Here is a 22,374-nt window from a genome sequence, read left to right as displayed (position 1 = left end):
GAAATCTGAAAAATTAAATTACTTGACTTCATCTTTCTTCTCAGCATGGTACGTGCGTGTGTGTGTGTGTGTATTTTCTTTGGGGGTGGGTGGGCGATACAGGTCTACTGTAAAGGTTAGATCACGCCACCTAGTGGTCTTCTTACAGTGGTTGATACAAACCTGTCAACTGATAATGACAATGTCAAATAACACATGGACATTTTCAATTTGTAAAATTATTTTTAATTGGTATAAATATTCACATAAGGAAATTTCCACTAATGCTTTAGTGAAATATGTTAAGAACTTACCCATAACAAATGAAAAATACAAACAAAATTAGACAAGCAGAGCAACCAAGTCATTTTGTTTATTGAAATAAGTTTCCAGTTGTTCAAAAATGATCAGGCAAATATATCAGAGTTTCAATTTATTTCTCTTCCTTGTCATGAAAATAACACTAATTGGTTGTGTTAAAAGAGTATTGACGAAACAAACAATTGCTTTCTGTAGTATTAACACAATGTACACATAAAAGCATAACAGGGATAAAAACATCACCAGCCACTGTTTTTATTTCAATAAATTACATATATAACCCCCCCCCTATTTTAGTAGTGTGCTTAGTACCATATCAATATAGGATTTGTGTACACATACGTGTGTGTATATATTACAGTATATTTTAACATACTGTATGTATAACATGTATTATATTACACATACATATACACACATACTGTACATGTATGTATGAAAGCACATATATACATACAGTACACCTCACATGCATATCTGACACACAAACTCAGCAGTAATCACACTGCTGTCTGGAAGCTCGACTCCCTCTCTCAGGGGTCTTCTTCTTAAGGGTTCCACACAATTCATCGTTTCATAGAACAAAACAGAAGACAGCCAGCTGCTTTTAATCCCCGAACTGAGACGAAATACAGAAAGTGAAAAACAACCCTTCGACCAATGACACGGCGAACAGGTAATGCACTCAGAGCATTCATTCCCCAACATCACAAAACACGTATGTTTTTTTAGTTATTTTTTTTACGTGACATAAACCATTATGTTCCAAGCCATGATTACGTACATGTAGTGAAGATACTGGAAAACACACACACACACACACACCGCTTGAACAGGACCCTTGACCTCCCCCCCCCGCTGACTAAAACAATAACGGTGTGAAACCTGCGTGCTATATTTTACAATTAGGTCCTGAAGTTGTAGCTACTGATGCCGACCGCGGAACAATCCAAGGGCCGGAGGTCCATCAGTGTCCTGCTTTCACCGACCCCGCAGTACACCTGCTCAGCTCTCAAGCACGAGGAATGACACAGACACAAGGCCCGAAGAAGTCCCTCCCTCCCTCCCTCCCCCCCCCCCCCCCCCTACCCCTTTAGAAAAATTAAAGGTGTTGTCATGACACAGTGACTAAACACATGACAGTGCTGCTGGAAACAGCGCTCGGGCCGTGTTGACCTTGTAATTACTGAGGTTATCTCAAGTGTACCGCGGTCCTCTCAAAGCAAAACACGTCATATGGTTACTCCGCCTTCTCAAGCAAACAGCAGCTTAAAACAGTACACTGGTTATTGTTCTCTCTCCGCTTGGTCCTGGGTGTTACGCTACGACAGAGGCTGGAGGTGGCTTCAGACAGACTCTCTTGTTCCTGATATCAGATGGAGACGACAGATCTGGATGAGACGGGTCCCTCTCCTGTCATTCCTTTGAGTTTTGTCATATAAAAATAAAGTCTTTGTCCGCCTCCTCCCCCGAGTCCGAGGACTTTCCCCCCGGGCCCTTGTCCTTCTCTCTGTCCTTGTCGGGGTTGGGGGATTTGTCCTTGGCCTTACAGCCGTTGTCCTCGGAGTTGTGGCGGCTGGGGCTCTGGCGCTGGGCGGTGTCAGACACTGGTCCCACTGGGAACAAGAGTGTATGACGCTGTTATGAGCGTGGACAGCAGAGGGCTCCACTGGCCACATGGTCTAAAAAAGTGTGACTTTCGGTCTGTCTTCCATGTCTAATCTGTGTTCGAAATTAGTAAGTAGTCGAAGTACACCTGAACATGAAAAAGACCTCAAACATCTAGACATCAATGTGTGAAAGATGAATGACCCAAACATAGATTTTCAAAAAGAAAAAGCAAGCTAATTTTCCAACCAATCTGTTGCCAATAAATAATGAACATATACCATATGTGACAGCAGCTGGTGAAAGCGGGAACAAGTTGGCAACCATTCAAAATGTTCAGACTTTTATTCAGAAAAATGGAAATAAATCTCAACGTTGTTGAAAATGAATGACACACTCGCTAGTCAAGCCAAAATATTGTATTGCAATGGATTCGGTGAGTAATCCCCACTGGTCTACACTAACTAGGTAGTAGTGGGGATTACTCACAGAATCCATTGCATTTCAATATTTTGCCTCGACAAGCGAGTGTGGCATTGACCTTCAACAACATTGAAATGTATTTACATTTTTCAGAATAAAAGTCTAAACATTTGGTCAGTTGCCGACTTGTTTCCGCTTTCACCAGCTGCCATCACATATGTCATGCTGAGAGTTGAAAGATCTTAGGTGCCAGTTGGAAAAAGGTCGATGCAGCATGGGTAGATTCATTTTGGAAAGCTTCCATCAAATACGGTTGATCAAAATAATAAAATAATGTCCAGAAGCTCCAATAATGAATCTCACTGCACTCTGAACTCATAAGGCAGGGATGCGAGATGAAAGGTAGAGAGGAGAGGGAGAGGGATAGGAGAGAGGGAGAGGGAGAGGAGAGAGGCGGAAGGGGAAACAACGTCTAACCAGGTCGGGGGAGGGACTTCCTGTGCTCCTGCTCGCCCACTTCCTCAGCGGTGCTGGTGGAGTTCTGGCGGGCGGGTCGGACTCTCAAGGCCGTCACCTGCTTGTCAGGTTCCTGATCAGAATCAAAGGCGCTACCCTCTCCTGTGGGATCTACTGAGGAAAGGGTGGAGGCTGCTCTTTAGTGCCCATCGTTCAGTTTGCACACCGTGCTAACATTACCACTTTACTACTCCACATCTCTCTCATAGCAGAGATACTGTATGTCTGGGGTGTAAATCTCTTCTCTATCAATCAGCTTAGCTCAGCATAGTGAGAGAATATCCAGTGAAATATCCAGTACATTCAGCTGACCCTGCTTAGAAACATATAAGGGGAGACTACTTTTCCACAATATAATATTATGTTTAAATGCAAAGGGATTATTACCGGTACATACTGATACTGAGTTTGATTGTATTTACCATTGAATAATAGTGTGCACTTAAATCAAAGCAAACCAATTGTCTTTTTCTTGTGATGGAGTTTGTAAACAGGGAGTAATGTCATTAAAAAGACAACTGTTCTATGGAATGACACTACAGTTTGACCCTGCTTGAATCTCATTCCGTAGAATTCCATTCCAACCGCCTCCCTGGCACTCCAGCTGAAATGCTGTCCGGGCACTCTGTGATGTTAATTACAGTGTGGAAGGTATTTCACACGGGTCACAGCTGAGCTGTCTGAAAGACCTGGATTGATGGCGTCCGTTCACAAAGGCTTCGCTGAGAAGATTCTCATACTAACATTCCGTAGGAAGGAGTCTGTGATATATTGTTGCAGGACAGCAAAATGTCTGAATATACAACATACTACAGTAAATGGATAATGCGGAGAGGAGACATTAAGCGAAGCTATGACCCCATTCTGCCAATCCACTGTCAGTCAGGAGGCATATCTGGGTATCAAGACTCACACTGAGAGGGAGAAGCTACATTATTTATTACAGTATACAGTAATACATATAGTTGTACTGTCTTACGGTAGAAGCAGATAGAATCGAATGTTGTGCCAGAGTTAATGGGGAAGTCTAAATAATCAATAAGAGATTGCAAAATCTACTGACAAGATGATTTATGGAGAGGGGTGGGAACATTGATTTTGGGGAATCTGGAAGGCAACAGACATTTCATGAGAGGGCACACAACACAGGGAAAACAGTCTAACCAAACACAAAACAATGCACAGACGGGCACAGAAAAAAGGCTGATTGAAACACAAAATCATCCGTCAAACAGATGCTGAATGTGATTCAATGAGGCCTTACGAAAAACACTTCAAATGAGAGCAAATGGATTGAAGAATCTTGACTGTAAACATGTTGTTTTGATTCAATGAGGCCTTATGAAACACTTCAAATGAAAGCAAATGGATTGAAGAATCTTGACCGGAAAGATGTTCTTTAATGCTACGATAAATCTCATCTCTTCTGGCTTCAAACGAACGCGTATCACTTTCTCTACGTCGAGCAAAAGTGCTAACAGTAAGTGCGGTGAAAGCCTGTGATTTTGGTTCCCCCTGTCCATCCACCTGACCAGTGGAACCTACCTTCCGGAGCAGAGGTGGTCTTGCTCCCCGACCCCCCCAGAAGAGGGCTCCCCTGCCCCTCCTTCTCCTTCTCCGAGGGCGTCTTCTTCAGGGTGTGAGGCAGCATCGCTACCTTGGGCGACACGTTCCCCACGGGGGAGTCTGAGCACTCATCTGTAGGAGGGGGGGGGGGAGAAACTGTATTAGACCTTCGTCGGTCCCACTGATGCTCCGTTGCCTCACAATTGTCACACGCACCGGAGTGAGATGGGTCTTAACCTCCAGTTTGAAGATATGCTTTGTTCTTTTTGTCATTTATTGCCATTTAAGTACTTGACGACCTTCATGAATGAGAAAGGAAGTCGTTTCGGCTGTTATCCTAGTTGAAGATCAATGGTCTGTTAAAAGGCGCTTCTGACAACTAAAAAGGCACAGATTTACAGCCTAGGGGGCCCAGTAAGTAAACACTAGAAGATAGTGCCCAAATAACCCCTCTTTAGAGGGTCATTCTGGGCAGGTGGTGTTCCCTGCTCCAGGGGGTCCTGTCCTCCATAGTTTACCTATGCTCCTGCTGCTGTTGGTGCGAGGCTTCAGTGGGATGCTGGGGCGAGCGGCCAGGGTGGGCTTGGTGCCCTGAGGGGGGGGCTTGGGGCTGGAGGAGGACGTGGTCCGGACCCTGGGCGCTGCCTCGGGCTTGCTCTCGCCCCGCGGGGTCTTCTCTGGAGAGCCCGTCGCTGCCCCCTCTGCTTTGGTCCCACCTGGAGACCGGCTCTCTGGTGGTGCTGGCTGGCCCTTGGCTGCTCGCTCAGACAGACACACAGACACAGACACAGACACAGACACAGACACACACACAGACAAACACACACACACACACACAGAGACACACACACAGAGACACACACACACACACACACACACACACACACACACAGACAGAGATACAGACACAGAGACACAGAGACAGAGACACAGACAGACAGACGCACAGGCAGACGGAGACACAGACACACACACACAGACAGACAGAGACACAGACACACAGACACACAGAGACAGAGACAGAGACAGACACACACACACAGAGAGTGTGAAAGACATAAGTCACACTTATCCACAGCATGACTCACAAAATAGGCCTCCTCTTCACGACGTGTTAATGTCATTAACGTACGGTCACATGAAAACACATGCATCGCATTACCATTATCTCACAGTTTTAACGTTATGGCCTACTTCATGACACAAATGCACTACTGTGGCCATTGTAAAATAGTCTTCCACGTGCATCTCCATGTGATTCTCACTTACATACTGCACATAAGCTACCTTAACTCTACATAGCTCATAACTGTATACAGCCTACCTCTAAACATACTGTACCTATTACTATCATTGTCATGTTCTTATATCACTATTTGCACTTCTGGTTAGACGCTTAACTGCATTTGGTTGTCTGGTACTTGTACTCTGCAATGACAATAAACCTGAGTCTAATCTAACTTAATGCTTTCAAGACAGCAGAGATTCACTCACCCGTCCCACTGCTGTCTGGCCTGTCTGGACTGGATGACGGATCATGGCCCTGGAAGAGACAAACATGGAGTCATCACATATGTTAACGTTAACATACACCATCAGCATTAAAGTACGTTCTGTTCCGATGTTGCTGGAATGGTTGAAGGCTTACTGCTCATCCGAAAATCTTCTCTTTTTCTACATTTTCCTACAATTCCTACATGTGCCACCGAAGACCATTGGTGTCCAAGGATGTGTCTGACCAACCATTTAAAAAGAACATCGAACGGCACAGCCGAAATGTCGTGGCAGCAATAAAGCCATAGGAGAACCAGGGGAAACTACACCCAGACTTTACATTCCGAGCTTGACTCATTTCACAAGCAGAAACCCGTGCCTTCCCTACTGCTTCAACATTACCAATCACCGTTAGTGTTTATTACAACACGTATTCTAACGTGGAATCACGGCAGTTATAGGAGCATTGCGATTAATATTGTTAATAAACCTAACGGTGCCGAAAACTATTAGAAAGCAACTCATCTATACAGAAGCATGGAGACAGAGCTAGATGGAGCTTTTAATAACAGCACATTCTAATTGCTTTCATTATTTCAGCAGAGACAGTCATTATTACGTGCTAAAGATATCTAACATAATCTCCTGAATCTTTTAACTTCACCACTGGGCTCATAAAATATGATAGACGGCCTCTATTGTATTCAAACAGCAGGTGGCGCTGTTGTGTAAAAATAAAAGAAAAAATAAAGAAACAAGCCTCTGGGACACAGTCCATACACCATGGCACACCGCCCCACCAACAGATGGCGGACAGGGCTTTGGGGCAGCAATACAAGGTCAGTGAAAGCTTGTCCCTACAATCTCTCTCTCTCTCTCTCTCTGTCACACACACACACACACACACGGTTGTTTTTGTTTTTCATCATGTTGACAAGCATACAAAATGCCTTGAGAGATGGTCACAGTCTCTGCACCTCCCTGAATGATGATATAACAGTGTCCCTGAAGTCAGGACAAACACCCCAATCAAAACTAGCAAAGAGGGTCTAAACAGACCTCTCCAAAACTCCAATTCATTCCACTTTATTCTACATAGCTTTTTTTTTAAATTGGAATGTTACAATTTCTATAGCTGTGTAGTTTTATGGAGTTAACACCAATGTCTGGTCTAGATTTCATGTGAATAGCTGCAATGGAAATAGTTGAATGAAAAAATTATTGATTGCGTGTAATACTTATTTCCCTTTGTATATGAGAATACAAAGTTCAACTGGTTCAGTGTCAGCGCGAAAATTGACCAACTACCACAATGGAGTCCCCTCCACACACATAAGGCAGACCAGACTACAGGTCTCTGTGTCCTGGATGATTCCTTTGTCACGATCTGTTCCTGCTACTGTATTAATAGTGGTGCAGTAATTCTACCACCAAAGCCAATCAGTGATGATAAATTAGTTTAGTCCATCTGGTCTCCCCAGGCCTCAGGCACACAGAACTGGAGAGCTCAGCGAGAGAGAGAGAGAAAGAGAGAGAGAGAGAGAGAGAGGGCGAGAGAGAGAGAGCGAGAGAGAGCGACAGAGCGAGAGCAAGAGCAAGAGCGAGAGAGAGAGAGGGAGAGAGAGAGAGCATGCTCAGAGAGAGAGAGAGCTCAGAGAGCTCAGAGAGAGAGAGAGAGAGAGAGCATGCTCAGAGAGAGAGGGGGCGAGAGTGAGAGAGCTCAGAGAGAGAGAGAGAGAGAGAGGGAGAGAGAGAGAGAGAGAGTGTTTGTGTGTGTGTGTGTGTGTGTGTGTGTGAGGGTAGTGAGGACAGACCTTATAGCCCCTCCTCTCCTGCTTGGCCTTCATCTCCGCCAGCAGGCCGCTGCCCATCACCTGGACCCCGTACCGCCGGCCCTGCTGGGGGCTGCTGCCCTCCGAGTGCTCGTCCATGGAGTCAGGGGTCCTCAGCTCCTCCGAGCGGTCCGAGCTGCTGCTGTAGTCCGTGGTCTGGGCCTTGGCGGTCTCCTTGCCCTTGGTCTTCTCAGGCACAGAGCTCTTCACTGCCCCCTTGGGGGAGGAGGGCTCCTCCGGTACTGCAGCCACTGGGGCCGGGGCCGGGGCTGGGGCCTGGTTCTTCTCTGACTTAGAGGAGCGGGACTTGATGAGGTTGAGGAAGCCTCCCTTGCGCTTCTTCTCCCCGTCCTGGGAGTCCGAACTCTTCAAGGAGGGTCGCCTGAGGGCGTCACAGACAGAGAGAGAGGGAGAGAGGGAGAGAGAGAGAGAGAGAAAGAGAATGAAACAGAGGAACAGAGGAACAGAGAGAGAGAGTAAGAAGTAAACATCATTATAAAGCAAAAGCAATACCGGGGTCTATAAAAACGAAGTCACTATCAATCCTTACAATGATGTGTACTGACTGTATTTGTGCTTACTTAGAATCCATTTTGGTGACTTTCTTGGAGAAGAATTCATCCACGCCCTCATCGACCCTTCCCATGAGGCCGTTCTGCTCTCCGTCCTGTAACGGAGTGCTGTTGATCTGCTGCAGGGTGAGATGACAGTCAATCAAGAGACCGTCCAATCAGACGTCCGCTCGTCGTCGTTCACAGCCGTGATTAAGAGACAAACGGACATGACATGAGCCGAGTCATCGTAGGTACTCACTGGTATCTTACTGGACTGCATCTTCTTGTTCCTCCGGGGCCGCAGTTTGGTGAAGTGCTGCAGCTTCTTGCCCTCCTCGGAGGGCAGCTCCCCCATGGCTCCTGACGGCCTCTTCTCCAGCTTGGCGGTGGCGTGCGGCTCCTCTACGTGGATGGGCACGTCCTCCAGAGCTCTGTCCAGGTCAAACTCCATCTCTACAAGCCACACAGGACAGCCAGTTAGAAGGATGACGGGAGTAAGGATACAGTATGATGCGGAAATGAAGGTCTCTCTGCTATATAGCCCGTCAGGTTCGGTCTCTTAGTGGCAACAGTACACATATACTGTATGTCATGCTGCATGGTGTCACGAAACGTCGTTCCTTCTCATGCCAATCCTAAACCAAACAGCTTCAGAGAACAAAACTTACCGAAGGCACGAGACACTGGACGGAGCATTCGACTGTGAATGCTTTTCCTTTTGGACTTGGGAGTCATCTGTGAAGAAGGCAAACAAAAAAAAGACCATTCACAGGACATGTCAAAACCGATGTGGACAGAATCATCTACTACTAAAGTAATTTACAATAAACTAAAAACGACTACCAGTACTCATCCAGTACTCTATGAGCTGCAGAAAGGCTGGGGGGAAGAATTTCACACACAAACACAAAGAGATCTCAATAACCCATACGTCAGCTCTATTAATACTACGCTGGAACTCGTTTGCATAAAAGCGGTCGTCACATTTGTTTGTCTGGGAAAATGATCCTGCTGTGCTACATGAAACCTTATTTCTAGTTCACTTTATATATGTTGCACTATCCAATGCACTGTTGTCTGTCCTGTGTTGTCCTGTTTTTTGCATTTGTTTTTGTATAGACGTGAAAAAAGTATAAACGCACTTACTGTAATGCCGAAGCAAATTCCTATATGTGTATGCATAATGGCAATAAACGTTATCTGAATCTGAATCTGAATGTGTATGCTATACTGTGTCTAAAGACTTTGGAATAAATGTAGTCCTGTCGTGCCCTATATCTCTCAACTGTAAGTAGTACCACAAGAACAGCTTTCACATGCTAGTAAAACTTAAACAGTCATGATCCCTATTTTTATTTCTGAAATCACACTGCTTATCACCATCATTTCCACTCTGAATGAGAGAAAAACATGTTTCACACAACAACAGGGAACCAGTCACAGGATTCCATGGCAACCAATAATGTGGAAATATTTGGAAGGACAAGTTTGAAATTGCTTTCTGGAGGGGTTTTGGAGTGCGGAGACACATTAACTACTTTATCAACTATTTTGGTATACCACACTAAAATGGCCCAGACATCCATTTAGGTTGTAGACAGGAAAACAGTTTTCAGGGGAGAGACAAGGCCCTATTTTATCAATGTTTATCAACTTAGTCCCAACAGAACGGCTCACAGCAAGGCAGAATATGAGCTCCAAAGTCACGTTTACTTCTGGTTTGAGTTAAGTTATGGCTGTTGTTTGTGTGTCTACGGTGCAGCTCTACTCATACCACCCTCTAGATACCCTGTGGTCTTCAGGATCATTTAGCGGATAGCGTTTTTTAGCTAGCTACTATATGCTGTAGCTCTTGGCCAGTACACAGCACCCTTCAAGCCTTCTAGGATACAGCATCCTTTATCAGAGCCAAAGCCAAACCTGCTTTGCATCTGCATCTGTAATACAGTAACAGATTGTGAACCACAACCCCCAACCTAAACCAGAAGATGCGTAAGCTTATGATGCAAATCGTTCAAACTGAGACACCGTTTGTGTTTATCCAATGCGAAGATGAATTCGGCACACACACACAGCATGTCTGAACTGACGACAATAATATTTCAGGTGACATCGCTCTGGACGGTGCGTGACATGGTCATGTGAACATGGAGCACAACACGTGTGGCGTACTAGAGTGCAGTGTGGATGCAGTGATTGGTGGGACATTGCATCAGAAGCTCCGTCTCCATTTTCAGAAGTGATAGAACTGAACAGAACTACTTGGGGGAAGCAACTCTAGCAAAACAATTGCAGCATATGAAACTTTTTTTCAGGCCCCTACTCTCATACATCACCAAGCAGGTAAAAACTGGCAAGGTCTGTTCAAAAGATGCCTTTCATAAAAAAATTAAATCATCTTTCAGAGCCCGTCTGAGATGTCATCCGTTGGAGAGATTTAAAAAAGCCCTGGACGGTGGACATTCAATCTCTGGCCCGAAACCATCAAATCCAACTCTATAGTCGTGTCACGTTGGCCAGAGGTGGTGGCGGGCCAGCTTCCCTCCAGGGCCAGCCAGATTCTGATGGCTCAGATAAATGTGAAAGCTGAGACGGGGGTCTGAACAGGGATGCTCTTTGTGCTACTGTAGCTGCTACTGCGACGCACAGTGGACAGACAGACAGGCAAGCAGAGATGCAGATACAGAGACAGAAAAGAAAAGCGAGAGAAGAGAAGAGAAAGGGTGAGAGAAAGAGAGAGAGAGAGAGAGAGAGAAGATAAAGAGTGAGAGTCGAGAAGTACTTACACTGGTGCAGCATAGAGTCTCCATGAAGCAAAGGTTGAAAGAGAAGGTAGGTAAACGGAGGAAAAGGAAAGAGAGCGGAAAGGAAGGAGGAAGGAGAGAAGGACACAGTAAGGCTCAATGAAATCTGAGAAAGGGGAAAATGAAAGAACACATTCTGGAGAAAACTCTTTAGGCAGCCCATTGGCAGGGAGAGGAAGAGAAAGAGAGAGAGAAAGAGAAAGAGAGAGAGAGAGAGAGCAGAGAGAGAGCAGAGAGAGAGAGAGAGAGAGAGAGAGAGAGAGAGAAAGAGAGAGAGAAAGAGAGAGAGAGAGAGAGAGATAGTTGCAATGGGCATTGGCCGATCAAAGAGAACAGAGAAACAGAAACGAGCACAGCATGCATCCCACCCACCCCTAAAGATAAAGCTGTGAGCAAAAGTTACTCCACTTCACCACTGTACTTTCATGAGTCCTCTACACACTACATGGTGTATAAGTGGGGTTCATGAAAACAGATAACTTGAATGTGTTGGTAGAGAGGATGTAGACAGACAGACACTTGAAAGAGATTCTAGAGCGAAAAACCCCATTTTCTAAACCCACTGTTATGGACATCTCAGCTATGCATACTCAAGCATGCCGGGTAAACACTACAGTGCTGTCATTGTATGTTGCCATCTAGTGACACTAATGTGACGCGGACCTGGTGCTAAATATACACTGGGACTGCGGCAGAGATAAGGAAAGGCAATAAACAAATTCCCAAGTGCAGCTGTGACTGGAGTGTCAGCGTTGAGGGACAGAACACACTCCTCTCTTTTGTTAATGGTGCATTAGTATGCATTTGCCACTAGTGAGGACGTGAGTAGCGAGGCGACCAGGTGATGGTCAGCCCAGACTGATATCATACGCCATGTTACCGTCACATTAACATTTCCGACATTCAGCAGACGCTTTTATCCAAAGTACATGTGTCTGAAATAAGTGAAACGTCTATACATCATCAACAATCTATGGTAGGGCCAGGTGCAGTCCATTGGCAGTCACAATGCTAGAAGAAGGTAGGATAACCGTTTTTTTAATGATACTTTTTAAAATTATTATTAACAGTAGAGGAACTGCACAGATGGGTAGTGGGGGGTGAAGAGGTCTTTAGGAGGGTGAGTCAAGATGTGGCCTGAAGAGATGGATCTACCTTAACAATCCTCATAAAACACTTCACAACAGAGAGGATAGAGCTGATCAGGGGAGCAAACCTGCTAGAATTGTACCCCAACCCCAACCCAACCCAACCCAACCCAACCAAATCCATCCCCCTGATCTCTGTTTAAACAACATATGTGACACAGTCTGATCATTTGGTCCGCATGTCGGCAACCAATCTTTTGAAACACGGAACTACGTTTCAACGTTGTTGAGAATCACAACACAAACTCGCCAGTCAAGGCAAAATACTGCAACGCAATGGATTGGGTGAGTAATCCTCACAACACTTTCTATTGTTAGCAGGCTCACAAAACAAGCTGTGTTAGTTGACTAGCGATGTGTCATTGATTTTCAACAACGTGGAAATGGATTCACATTTTTTCGAAAGAAAGAAGTCCGATCATTACATCGGATCCCGACATGAGGACCAAAACACTAGAACGTGTCACATATTGACGAGCCAGGGGAGAGTTGCCAAGCCGTCCGGTACCACAGACAGACAGAGATCCTATGGGCTCAGTCTGGCGCCATCCCCGTCCGTGCAAGCCTGCACGCCGCTTCATTTCCCATTCCCGAGCACACCCGGGGTGGTAATTGGCGGCGCAGAGCTGTTCACTCACACGGCAAGAACCGGGGAGCCAGCGTAATGGCGTCTGACAGGTACGGCTCCGATGCTTCACCCAATACGCCACCTCTCACCCGTCTCCCACACATCGCATTCCCACAAGCCCCAGGAACGCAACGCAATCTAATTACCACCTGACCTCAAGTCTGCCGTGTTTGAAACAACACTGACAGGAATGCTAATGCCCAAAAAACAAGATTCCCCTCTACCATTATGCGCTGCTTTCTCCCACATACTATCTCACACGGCGTAGTACAAACTACTACGCTAGACGCAAGCCTCGAGGCTGGAGGTTTTAGGTTTCAGGTACACAAAAATATGAGATCAATCCGTTTTTTAAAACAAAACGCCCCGAGGGACACAAACGTAGTTTAACCTCTTTGAACAACGACCAGATCATATCAACCACTTATAAATACACCGGGGGAACAAAGAGGTGATTGTGGGTAATAGAGTTGCAGCCCTTCTCTGCTTAGTGTATGACTGATGGCCGCCGCTGCATCGACTGGCAGTAATTGTATTCTCAACGTGATTGGATCTGACAATCAACACAGGCGGGCCTGATGAACTCAATTAATGCACTGGTGAGGGGTACGAGGAAGGGGGGGTATAATAGGCTCATTATCCACGCTGTAGGTAGAGAGGTGGAGCTCTTCTGCTGTCTGACTGGTGACTTGGCTTGTTTCTTTTAACTGACTTTCACTGACTGACTGCAAAAGTCTTTTGCCGACAGAAGGGCCTCATTGAAATCACGGAGCGTGGATCGCCATGACGACATTTCAAAACGGAAGGCTTTGATCCAAACCGCGAAGGGATGATTTGACCCCCCCCCCCCATTCCCATCAACCACATATTCCTCTAACCCACTGACAAATGAATCCACTACAACCACCACTCTTAATGAGTGTCTCGAACTCTGTGTTTGACAAAACAGTACGTGATGGGGATTAGTGTCAGTAGCCATAAAAAGACACAGTACCCAAAGATACAATACCCTAAATCTCAGAGAATCTCCCATACTGCCCAATGACTTATAGACACAGGGATAACTGCTAATGCGTCACAGTTAGGCCCTTAAAAGCTTCTGCACTCTCTATAGAGACTCTTCTTTCGATATATTTTTGTTGTTGTGAAAACCATGATGAGGAGCCAGGTGTGAGAGAGACCAGCAGGCCCTGTCCCACCTCCCAAAGCCCCCGGGCCCCTGGCTGTACTGTACCATGCAGGTCTCCAGGTCGTCCAGCCTCTCTGCCTCCAGCAGCTCCATGGTAGCCCCCCGTTTGGGGGCCCTCTCCTCAGGCACCTCCATGTCCAGAGAGTCCTGCTGCATCAGAGGACGGCCTTTCCTCACTAGGTGGTCCGCCTGGACAAGACACAGACGCAGTTACTATGTGACCTCATTCGGCCCTGCGAACCAGTGACAGAGTTGAGTGAATGACTAGAATTCTAGAAACATTCTAGTTTTCATGTCAAGGTGATCAGGGGGGGGTAAAGGTGAATATGTCTGTCTGCGTGTGAAGAGGACTCACCAACATGTGCTGGGAGCCAGAGAGGGATTCTAAGATCTCGTCAACGATGCGGTCAGAGAGAAAGGAAGCCAGGCTGAGTTTCACTTCACTAGGAGAGAAAAAATTACGAAAGGAGAGAGTGAGGGAGTGAGAGAGGAGAGGAGAGGAGAGGGTCAACACACAACACTGAGGCAAGGCTGTGTGGGCCATCAAAGCAGCGGGCTGTGAACCTCCCTGCGGCACAACGACACTCTGGATCAGACAAATGAGGCCAGACGAGTAAATAGAGGAACACTTTGAATCTTAAAATCAGGGACACAAAGACCGCCGGAAGAAAAAGGGCAGACAAGCCAGGCAGACAGACAGACAGTAGTGTCTGCAAACAATGCTGCATCAAAAAGAATACAATAAAACCCCAGTCTTCAATGAACCCAGCTTCGGGGGGCTTTTCACAAAAGATTGTCAATGTCGTCACGCGTCAACTTGTCTTTCCTCACCATGATTTGAAGTGAAATAAAAAATGTAAATAAATCTGTCCACACAACAGACTTCCTGTCACCTGATCTTGTTGATGATGTCGACGCCTGACTGCTCCAGCAGGGTGTTCTTGACGAAGCTGCGGGGGACCACCATCTTGGCCGTGCTGGCCTTGATCAGGTCCTCTCTCAGGTTGGTCTTCTTCATCACATGAGGACAGAGTCCCTCGGCCGCGTCCACCATGGACTCCAACAGGCTCTACAGAGACACAGTATCACAATCACATTATTATTATTATTATTATTATTATTATTATTATTATTAACAGTATCATAATCACATTAGTATTATTATCATCATCATCTAGAATCTAGATGCTTCTCACATCCTTTTTATTTCATACATTTCTCTCTCTTCTTTTATTGTATGTTATTTGTACCTTCTTTTTACTGTTTTTCCCCTGCTTTTATATTCATTTTATGCTTGTTTTTATCATGTTGTAACGCACTTTGAGCTGCATTTCTTGTATGAAAGCTGGTATATAAATGATGAATGAATGAATGAATGAATGGTCTTTATTGTCATTAATATAGTACAGGTACCATACAACAACATTTGTGAGGGGGGGCTCCCCTGGTGCTAGGAAAAAAATACTAAAAACAAGAAGGGAAAAGAGCTGGTTTACATAAATAAAGGCTATATACACTATCCACTACTATACTATAAAAAAAAAAAACTGTGCTGTACTCTATGCTATGCTATACCTATTCTAACATTTCCTATCTCTGAACCTTATGTGCATGTGGGTTGTCATATTGCACATACCGGTAGTATTATTGCACATTCATTTAAAGTGTCGCAGTTTGCAGGTTTGAAATGTTCACAGTTGTGTTTCAGTATTGCACTTGATTTCAATCTAGTAGCTGCCATCAAATTGTCTAGATTGTCCAGGGCCTAGAACCTAGGTCTTTGCTGTGTTCAGGGCCTGAATGGCCCTAGGCCCTAAATAAAGCTTTACTTACTTACTTACTTACTTACATCTGCACCTCAGATACCAAACACACACCAAACATCTCTGAAAATACCTTACTGAATGGGTTGAACTACGAGAACTACTGAAAGAGCTCTAGCTCTTTTTGGTTAAAACTGTTTTAGTTAATGCCTTTGAGGGGGGAAAAAAAAGTCTAGAGCCACTAATGACTGTGGGAGAGTTTCAGTTTGATGAACTCTTAGGATAAAAAAAACCCTGACGGTTCCTTTAGTGCTTTTGGAGCTGGGGAAGAATTTCAAAAACCTGTTTTTCCTGTGTGTTACGGTTTGAACTAAACCCCTTAATTAACATACTGCCCAATCTCCCTTTAAATCAGATTAGCAGCAGGAAATTAACCCTGCTTGGGTTATGCGACCACCTAAGTCGAGGGTGCGGGACGTCTGTTTGTGTGTGCGTGCGTGCGTGCGTCCGTGCGTGTGCATGTGTCAGATGCTGCAGCTCTGAGGAAATCAATAGATAAGGCTGGGGACACAGACAAGGTTGTGCTCCTCATCAGCCAGGACTGAGGACAGAGGGCAGAGTGGTGACAGCGGTGGTGTAGAAAAACACAGGCGCACAAGAGCCTTAGACAAACCTGATAAACCTTGATATTTAAACACTAATAGAGAACAACGTACGGGTTTCTGAGTGGGCACAGTATGTTTGGGTCTATAATATTATATTAACATAAGTGTACATGTTAATATACACTCAACGTACTCTTTATTAGGAACACTATACTAATACTGGGTAGGGCCTCCCTTTTGCTCTCAAAACAGTCTCAATTCTTCGTGGCATTGATTCCACAAGATACCACATGCCAAAGGTGTTCTATTGGATTCCGATTCGGTGACTGGGAAGGCCGCTGAGGAACACTGAACTCATTGTGACTCATGTTTTATGAAACCAATTTGAGACGACTTTTGTTTTGTGACATGGTGCATTATCATCCTGGAAGTAGCCATTAGAAGATGGGTACATTGTGGCTATGAAGGGATGCACATGGTCAGCAACAATACTCAATTAGGCTACGGCATTCAAGCGATGACCGATTGGTACTCACGGGCCCAAAGTGTGCCAAGAAAACATTCCCCACACCACTACAGCACCTGAATGAATGAGAAGGTGTACATGTGTTCCTAATAAAGTGTATGCTATCAGTGTAGGCCAAGTCATCATATGAAACATGTCTAGGGTACAGCAGTTCCTCCCCTGTGGATGCGTGGCTGTCTAAGGCCTGGGACACACCGGGTACCTCTACCTCAGCAGCGCGTGCGTTTGATTTCTGCAGTGGCACGCCATCAAGAGAGTCATACTCTCACCAATGTTTTCTGTGTGACGCGTGTGTGAAAATGACATGTTGATATAGTCATATTGACATCATATCAGCAACACACACACTAGTTTCAATGTCTATATCTGTATATGTCAGAAACATTTATTTAACTCAACACTTCTGCTATCTGTTTCAAATAAAACATCTGTATAGGTACTATTATACAATAGTAGGTATGCTATGTATACGGTAGTCATAGCAGAAACCCCACGTAGGCTATAATTATATTATGTTAATAAGTTAAAAGAACATCAGGTGAAGGGCAGTATTTTTCTGGTGATCTCTCTCGCCCTCTCTCTCTCTCTCGCTCTGAACGAGGGTAAACAAAAACGACGTGACTGCTTTCTGGTTCTAACCGGTTCACTTTTTCCAACCGCCCATCATTATGAACCGCTCATTAGGGTGGATGACAGCAGAGACTGAACCCAGAACAATGTTATAATGAAGTGAAATGAAACATTACATTATCGATGGCCATTATCAAAGGCATACTCAATGTACAAAGAAAGGGCTGGCAGCAGAGCAGGCAGCAGACACGTTGTCTGTATGGACACCGGAAGAGTGAGAGCCGCCTCAGCTCCGCCACGCACACGCGTCGCTGAGGTAGAGCTTCCCAGCGTGTCCCAGCCGTAAGGCGTTTCTGTCCTCTACACGTGCAGGACATAGAACTAGTTTGTATTCCGTACAGCTTATCTGCTCAATGCCATAAATTAAGAGTGAATGAGGCTAGTAACACCTCCCAGGCTATTTCAGGAAGCTTGCTTTCACAGCAGTGATTACAGGTAATTAGAAGCAAGAGATAAAAAATGAGAGCAACTCGGCCAACATTATGGCCGGTAAGTTATGCACATATTTACAAGAGAACTGTTTTTCACTCGGAGCCGCCACGTTCAGCGGCCAAGACGTCTGAGAGGAATTTGAAAAGCAGGCTCTCAGATGGTGCTCAGGTGGGTGACGCTTCCTTTTTACTTTCCAGAGGGAAGTAAACAAAGGATGTTTATCCCCGCGCCGCCTACCCGCCAAGAATGTGTTACCCAAACAAATAACACCAGTGCAAAAATCTAACCGCCTTTTAGAATTTCAAAACACGGTTCTTTTCAAAGATATACCTTTCTGTGTGCTATGGGAACAATGAATCAGTACAGTATCACGGCAGTGTCATTCTTGACCAATCTGTGGTAATAGCATTCATGTCATTTACACAAACAAACATTAGACGATATTTGAGTTTGCGCAACGGCCCCTAAAGGGTCATAATCCTAATGTTACCTGTAGCTGCTCGTCCATGACTCTGGCCACTTCTCCTGCCATAGACTCTAGTTTCTCCTGGATGGGGCCCACAGACGAACCGTTCACCTCCTCTCTGGACGCAGCCCCGAGGTGATACAGGTTAGGCAGGAGCTGTGGTGGTGGTGGAGGTGAAGGATGGAGAGGAGGGTCAAGAGAGGGCATTCACATGTCGAGTGAACATGCAAGTCACGTTTATAGTGGACGTTTTTATCATTGTTCTTCTAGGGGGGCTAAGGGGGTAGTGGTGGTCTAGTGGATAATGAGTTGGACTGGTGAAGGTCGTGAGTTCAAATCCCATCTGGGAACACCACCACTAGTGCGTGCCCTTGAGTAAGGCACTTGGCCCCAAGTTACTCCAGGGAGACTGTAACATTAGTCTGCTCTCACCGTTTTGGAGTTTCTGGCGTCCTTCATAAGGTTTTCAGCCATCTTCACGTCGGCTAAGATGACGTCCGTTTCTGAGTTCTTCAGCGAGTTAAGGTGGTCCTGGACTTTGACACAGATCCTGTCGATCATCTGCATAAGCAGGAGGGGACACAGGAGAAAGCGGTCACATCTCTCTCCAGCCGCGCATTCAAAACAAAAAGCCACTCAACAGCCTGATATCCCACTTATCTGGAGATGGAAGTCAAACGGAGAGGAATAATAGACTCCGGTGGGACTACAAAGCATCTTAAGGAGAAACAAGAGTCCACTTCAACTCTCATAAGACAATCTCTTTATGCCTCTCAAATACGACACACACCAAGTTATTTTATTACACAGATTTGACACAGAATCGTTTACTCCATAAAATGAATGATTAAGCATTATATCTATCATGCCTGCTGTGATATCACCAAAAACAAGAGGATCTTATATCTCCGAATAAATGTAATTGTTAAAGGCATGATCAAAAGCGAGTTAACGTTAATCTTAACAACAGAATGCTTGAAGCTGCTGGAAGAAAGCGAAGCATACAAACTACCATGCTTTCAGAACCTTTTGAGCATCACTAAGTCGTCATTCTTTTAGAATGCTTTCCCTCTGCCTCTTAAAGACAAGCTCTGAAGCTCACCTGCTGAGTGGTTGTCGTGACGATGCCCTGTTGGAGACGGTAGGCCTGCTCTTGGAGGTATTTGCGGGTCTCGTGGTTCCGAAACAGGTAGCTCTCAATCTGCAAAAGAGGAGGAAGGGCATACGTCTATCTGGACTTTCATTCCTACTGGTTCAGTACTGTAGGTTACTAGGACTGTAGGGTATTATGGTAACTGTAATGGATTTTTTTAACATGTATTGTATTGTATTGATCTGTCCATTTTCACACAGAGTGTAACAGTAGATTTCCATGGGGAGGTTTCAATGTTGTCGTTATCAATGTTGTGACTATGTTGACAGTATACCCAGTGTACAATGTGGAAGGTTGGTGTCAGTCTTTGAAAGCTTCCCATTGTGAGGCTTTTGACTGCGCAACTGGCGAGTTGTTAAAGACAATTTCTTTAATAAATATTATACTTCTATTTAAAGCACGTTACTATCTTGAGTCTCATTCAAATCCACGACATAACACTTAACGTTACGTTGCCCCCATAACTGCGTAGTAACTCAGTAATTACTCATTACTCAACATTGTATTAGCATGCAGTAACAAAAAAATAGAACCAGGCCTTCCGTGGTTAAAGCAGCCAGCGTAGGCCTACCTTCAGAATGGCATCCTCCGTCTTCTCTGGGCTGGCTTTGAGAGCCTGGGAGGCGTCGATGATGGGAATGGGCATGAAGCGGATGGTGAAGTTCCTGTTGTGGAAACGGGTTGATTTTGATTCATTTGCATATTTATACAGGAATCGTCGGATGTACTGTAACTGTATTCATGTGCGGCATGCGTATCTCATATCGTAATTGAATAGAAGATATCATCGTTTCATTCATGTCTTTGATGAAAAGGTAATCCGAAACCAACAGAGACAAAGGTTTGAAAAGCAAGTTTTGTAGGACAGATTATTACCCAAGCATATCAGATTCGAAGAGCGCAAGTGCGATCTCTTGGCATTTTTTTTATTTATAAATGAGACATTTCACCCCTTAAAAGAAAAACAGGTCTCGAATCCACTGTCACAGCACAATGCTTTTTTAATGACCCCCTCCAGAACAGAGAAACGAGCCTCTCTGAAGCTGACGATATGGACAAGAGCACATCAGAGGTGGCAGAGATCACACACCAGACTTGAAACAAGCCATTTCATATCCTAATTTACTGCGACTTGACATCATTAGAGGGGTTACTGATCCTGTGCAAATGGAAAGTCGGCCTGGCGCGACGTATTAATATTCATAGGCGTGGGAGGGGAGATAGAGAGAGAGAGAGAGAGAGAGAGATGATGGAGAGAGTTGCCTGGGACAGAGCAGACGGAGTGTCACTCAGGTGAGGTGAGAGGGAGATCCTTCATAATCAGTGAGAGAGGTCTCAGCACCGTGCCGAGAGGGAATACTGAACGACTAAACGACTCCACCTTACACTCCCCGTGGGGCCGCAGCGTACCACACCTGACACGCTGATCTACATAGCAAGTAGGAGGACGGAACACACGACCGTTCACCAGGGCTTTGATCCTGTTCCTCACAGAACCCGGCTCTGCAGGCATAGACGCTACTATTTGGCTAAAGTAATGGGGGGCTCGAAAGATCTACAGTTATTTCAGAAAATCGAGTTATTCTCGTAAAGCAAACACCTCTGAGGGTTTACTGTGACAGTGGGAAGGGGGGGGGTGGGTGGGTAATAGGCCCACCTGTTCTGTCAGATGGTAGTGTCATTGTATTATTCCTCAGTTGGATCATTGCCAGACAAGGTAGGCGTATTCAGAAGGCACAGGTTGGGGACACCGGGACATTAAGGGTGGGGGAGAGAACAATACAGTTATACACCGTTGACCTAAAAAGAAAAAGAACGCCACTTTATCTGTAGAGCGACTGAGAGGCTAAAGCAATTCTCTAGATTCATCTCCGTAGGGACTTCACAGCCTCTCGTACAGTAAATAGCCTAATGGGGGAGAGTGTGAGGACTAGTAAGTGTGAATGGTGGATGGGGAGATGGAGAGAAACAGCGTCCTCAAAGCGGTATGTGCATTGAGTTGCAAGTCTCATTTCAGAGGTAGACAGACTGGAGCTTTCAGTCACACAGTCACCCCCCCATCACAAAGCAAATGGCCAGCCAACTCAGATTTGTCATTGGGCAGTAAGCATCCAGCCAGTGGCCGGTAAATGCAGCAATTATATTATATTATATCACGTAGATGCTATTTACATGAGGAGAAGAGAGAGACACACAGAGAGAGAGAGACAGAGACACAAAAGAGCTTGGCTGTTTTTGACACGACTGAGTGAATCCTACTATCGTCTCCTCTCTAAAATCACAGGCGTCCAATCACAAGGCCCCCCCCCCCCCCCCGCTCCATACCATCCCCTCCCCCACCCTCTATCCCCCAGAACCCTCGCTGCTCTGCCAAGGATGAATAGCTCTAAAAAAAGATGAAAGGAGACCCCGCTTCCCTCAGACGGAGCAGGGAGGGCTACACAATCGCAGTGTAGTTTTTTCTCCTCCTCAGCCTTTTGTCTCTGCTCTGTTGTTTTTATGGCCACAGGATCCACCGCGGTGTAATATCTCAATATCCAGGCGATCCGTCTCTGCCAGCTGCTTTTATCTCCCTTCCCTCCCGGAGGTTCTCCAGCCACGGCGTCGTTCCCGGTGCCTCTCAGGACAGACCCACATTCCCTGTGTGGCTTGTACAGTGCGGCACGGCATTCAATCAATGCTCCCACCAATTTTCCCACAATCAAATCATGCACGCACTCGCACGCGCACACACACA

At 45.5% G+C, this 22,374-nt stretch overlaps 1 protein-coding gene across 1 annotated transcript in view; it reads right to left on the bottom strand.

The window, feature by feature from the left end:
* Nucleotides 1–1,734: 1,734 nt before the first annotated feature.
* The window catches only part of LOC308166532 (F-actin-uncapping protein LRRC16A-like), a gene marked incomplete at both ends in the record, with an annotated part of 73,529 nt that continues 52,889 nt past the window's right edge, over nucleotides 1,735–22,374 (bottom strand). The window contains 15 exons of the mRNA XM_080540858.1: nucleotides 1,735–1,916; nucleotides 4,393–4,545; nucleotides 4,932–5,171; nucleotides 5,908–5,944; nucleotides 7,722–8,121; nucleotides 8,321–8,430; nucleotides 8,553–8,746; nucleotides 8,962–9,028; nucleotides 14,108–14,251; nucleotides 14,418–14,505; nucleotides 14,956–15,131; nucleotides 18,509–18,640; nucleotides 18,917–19,045; nucleotides 19,587–19,685; nucleotides 20,209–20,302. Coding sequence (XP_080396984.1) covers nucleotides 1,735–1,916; nucleotides 4,393–4,545; nucleotides 4,932–5,171; nucleotides 5,908–5,944; nucleotides 7,722–8,121; nucleotides 8,321–8,430; nucleotides 8,553–8,746; nucleotides 8,962–9,028; nucleotides 14,108–14,251; nucleotides 14,418–14,505; nucleotides 14,956–15,131; nucleotides 18,509–18,640; nucleotides 18,917–19,045; nucleotides 19,587–19,685; nucleotides 20,209–20,302 — 2,245 coding nt within the window. The remainder of the gene's footprint in view (nucleotides 1,917–4,392; nucleotides 4,546–4,931; nucleotides 5,172–5,907; nucleotides 5,945–7,721; nucleotides 8,122–8,320; nucleotides 8,431–8,552; nucleotides 8,747–8,961; nucleotides 9,029–14,107; nucleotides 14,252–14,417; nucleotides 14,506–14,955; nucleotides 15,132–18,508; nucleotides 18,641–18,916; nucleotides 19,046–19,586; nucleotides 19,686–20,208; nucleotides 20,303–22,374) is intronic.

This window comes from Nansenia antarctica, assembly GCF_963989245.1.
Source record: "Nansenia antarctica genome assembly, chromosome: 10".
NCBI classification, from domain to species: Eukaryota; Metazoa; Chordata; class Actinopteri; order Argentiniformes; family Microstomatidae; genus Nansenia; species Nansenia antarctica.
The sequence above is the reverse complement of the archived record's forward strand: the minus strand, read 5'-3'. Positions and strand labels throughout refer to the sequence as shown.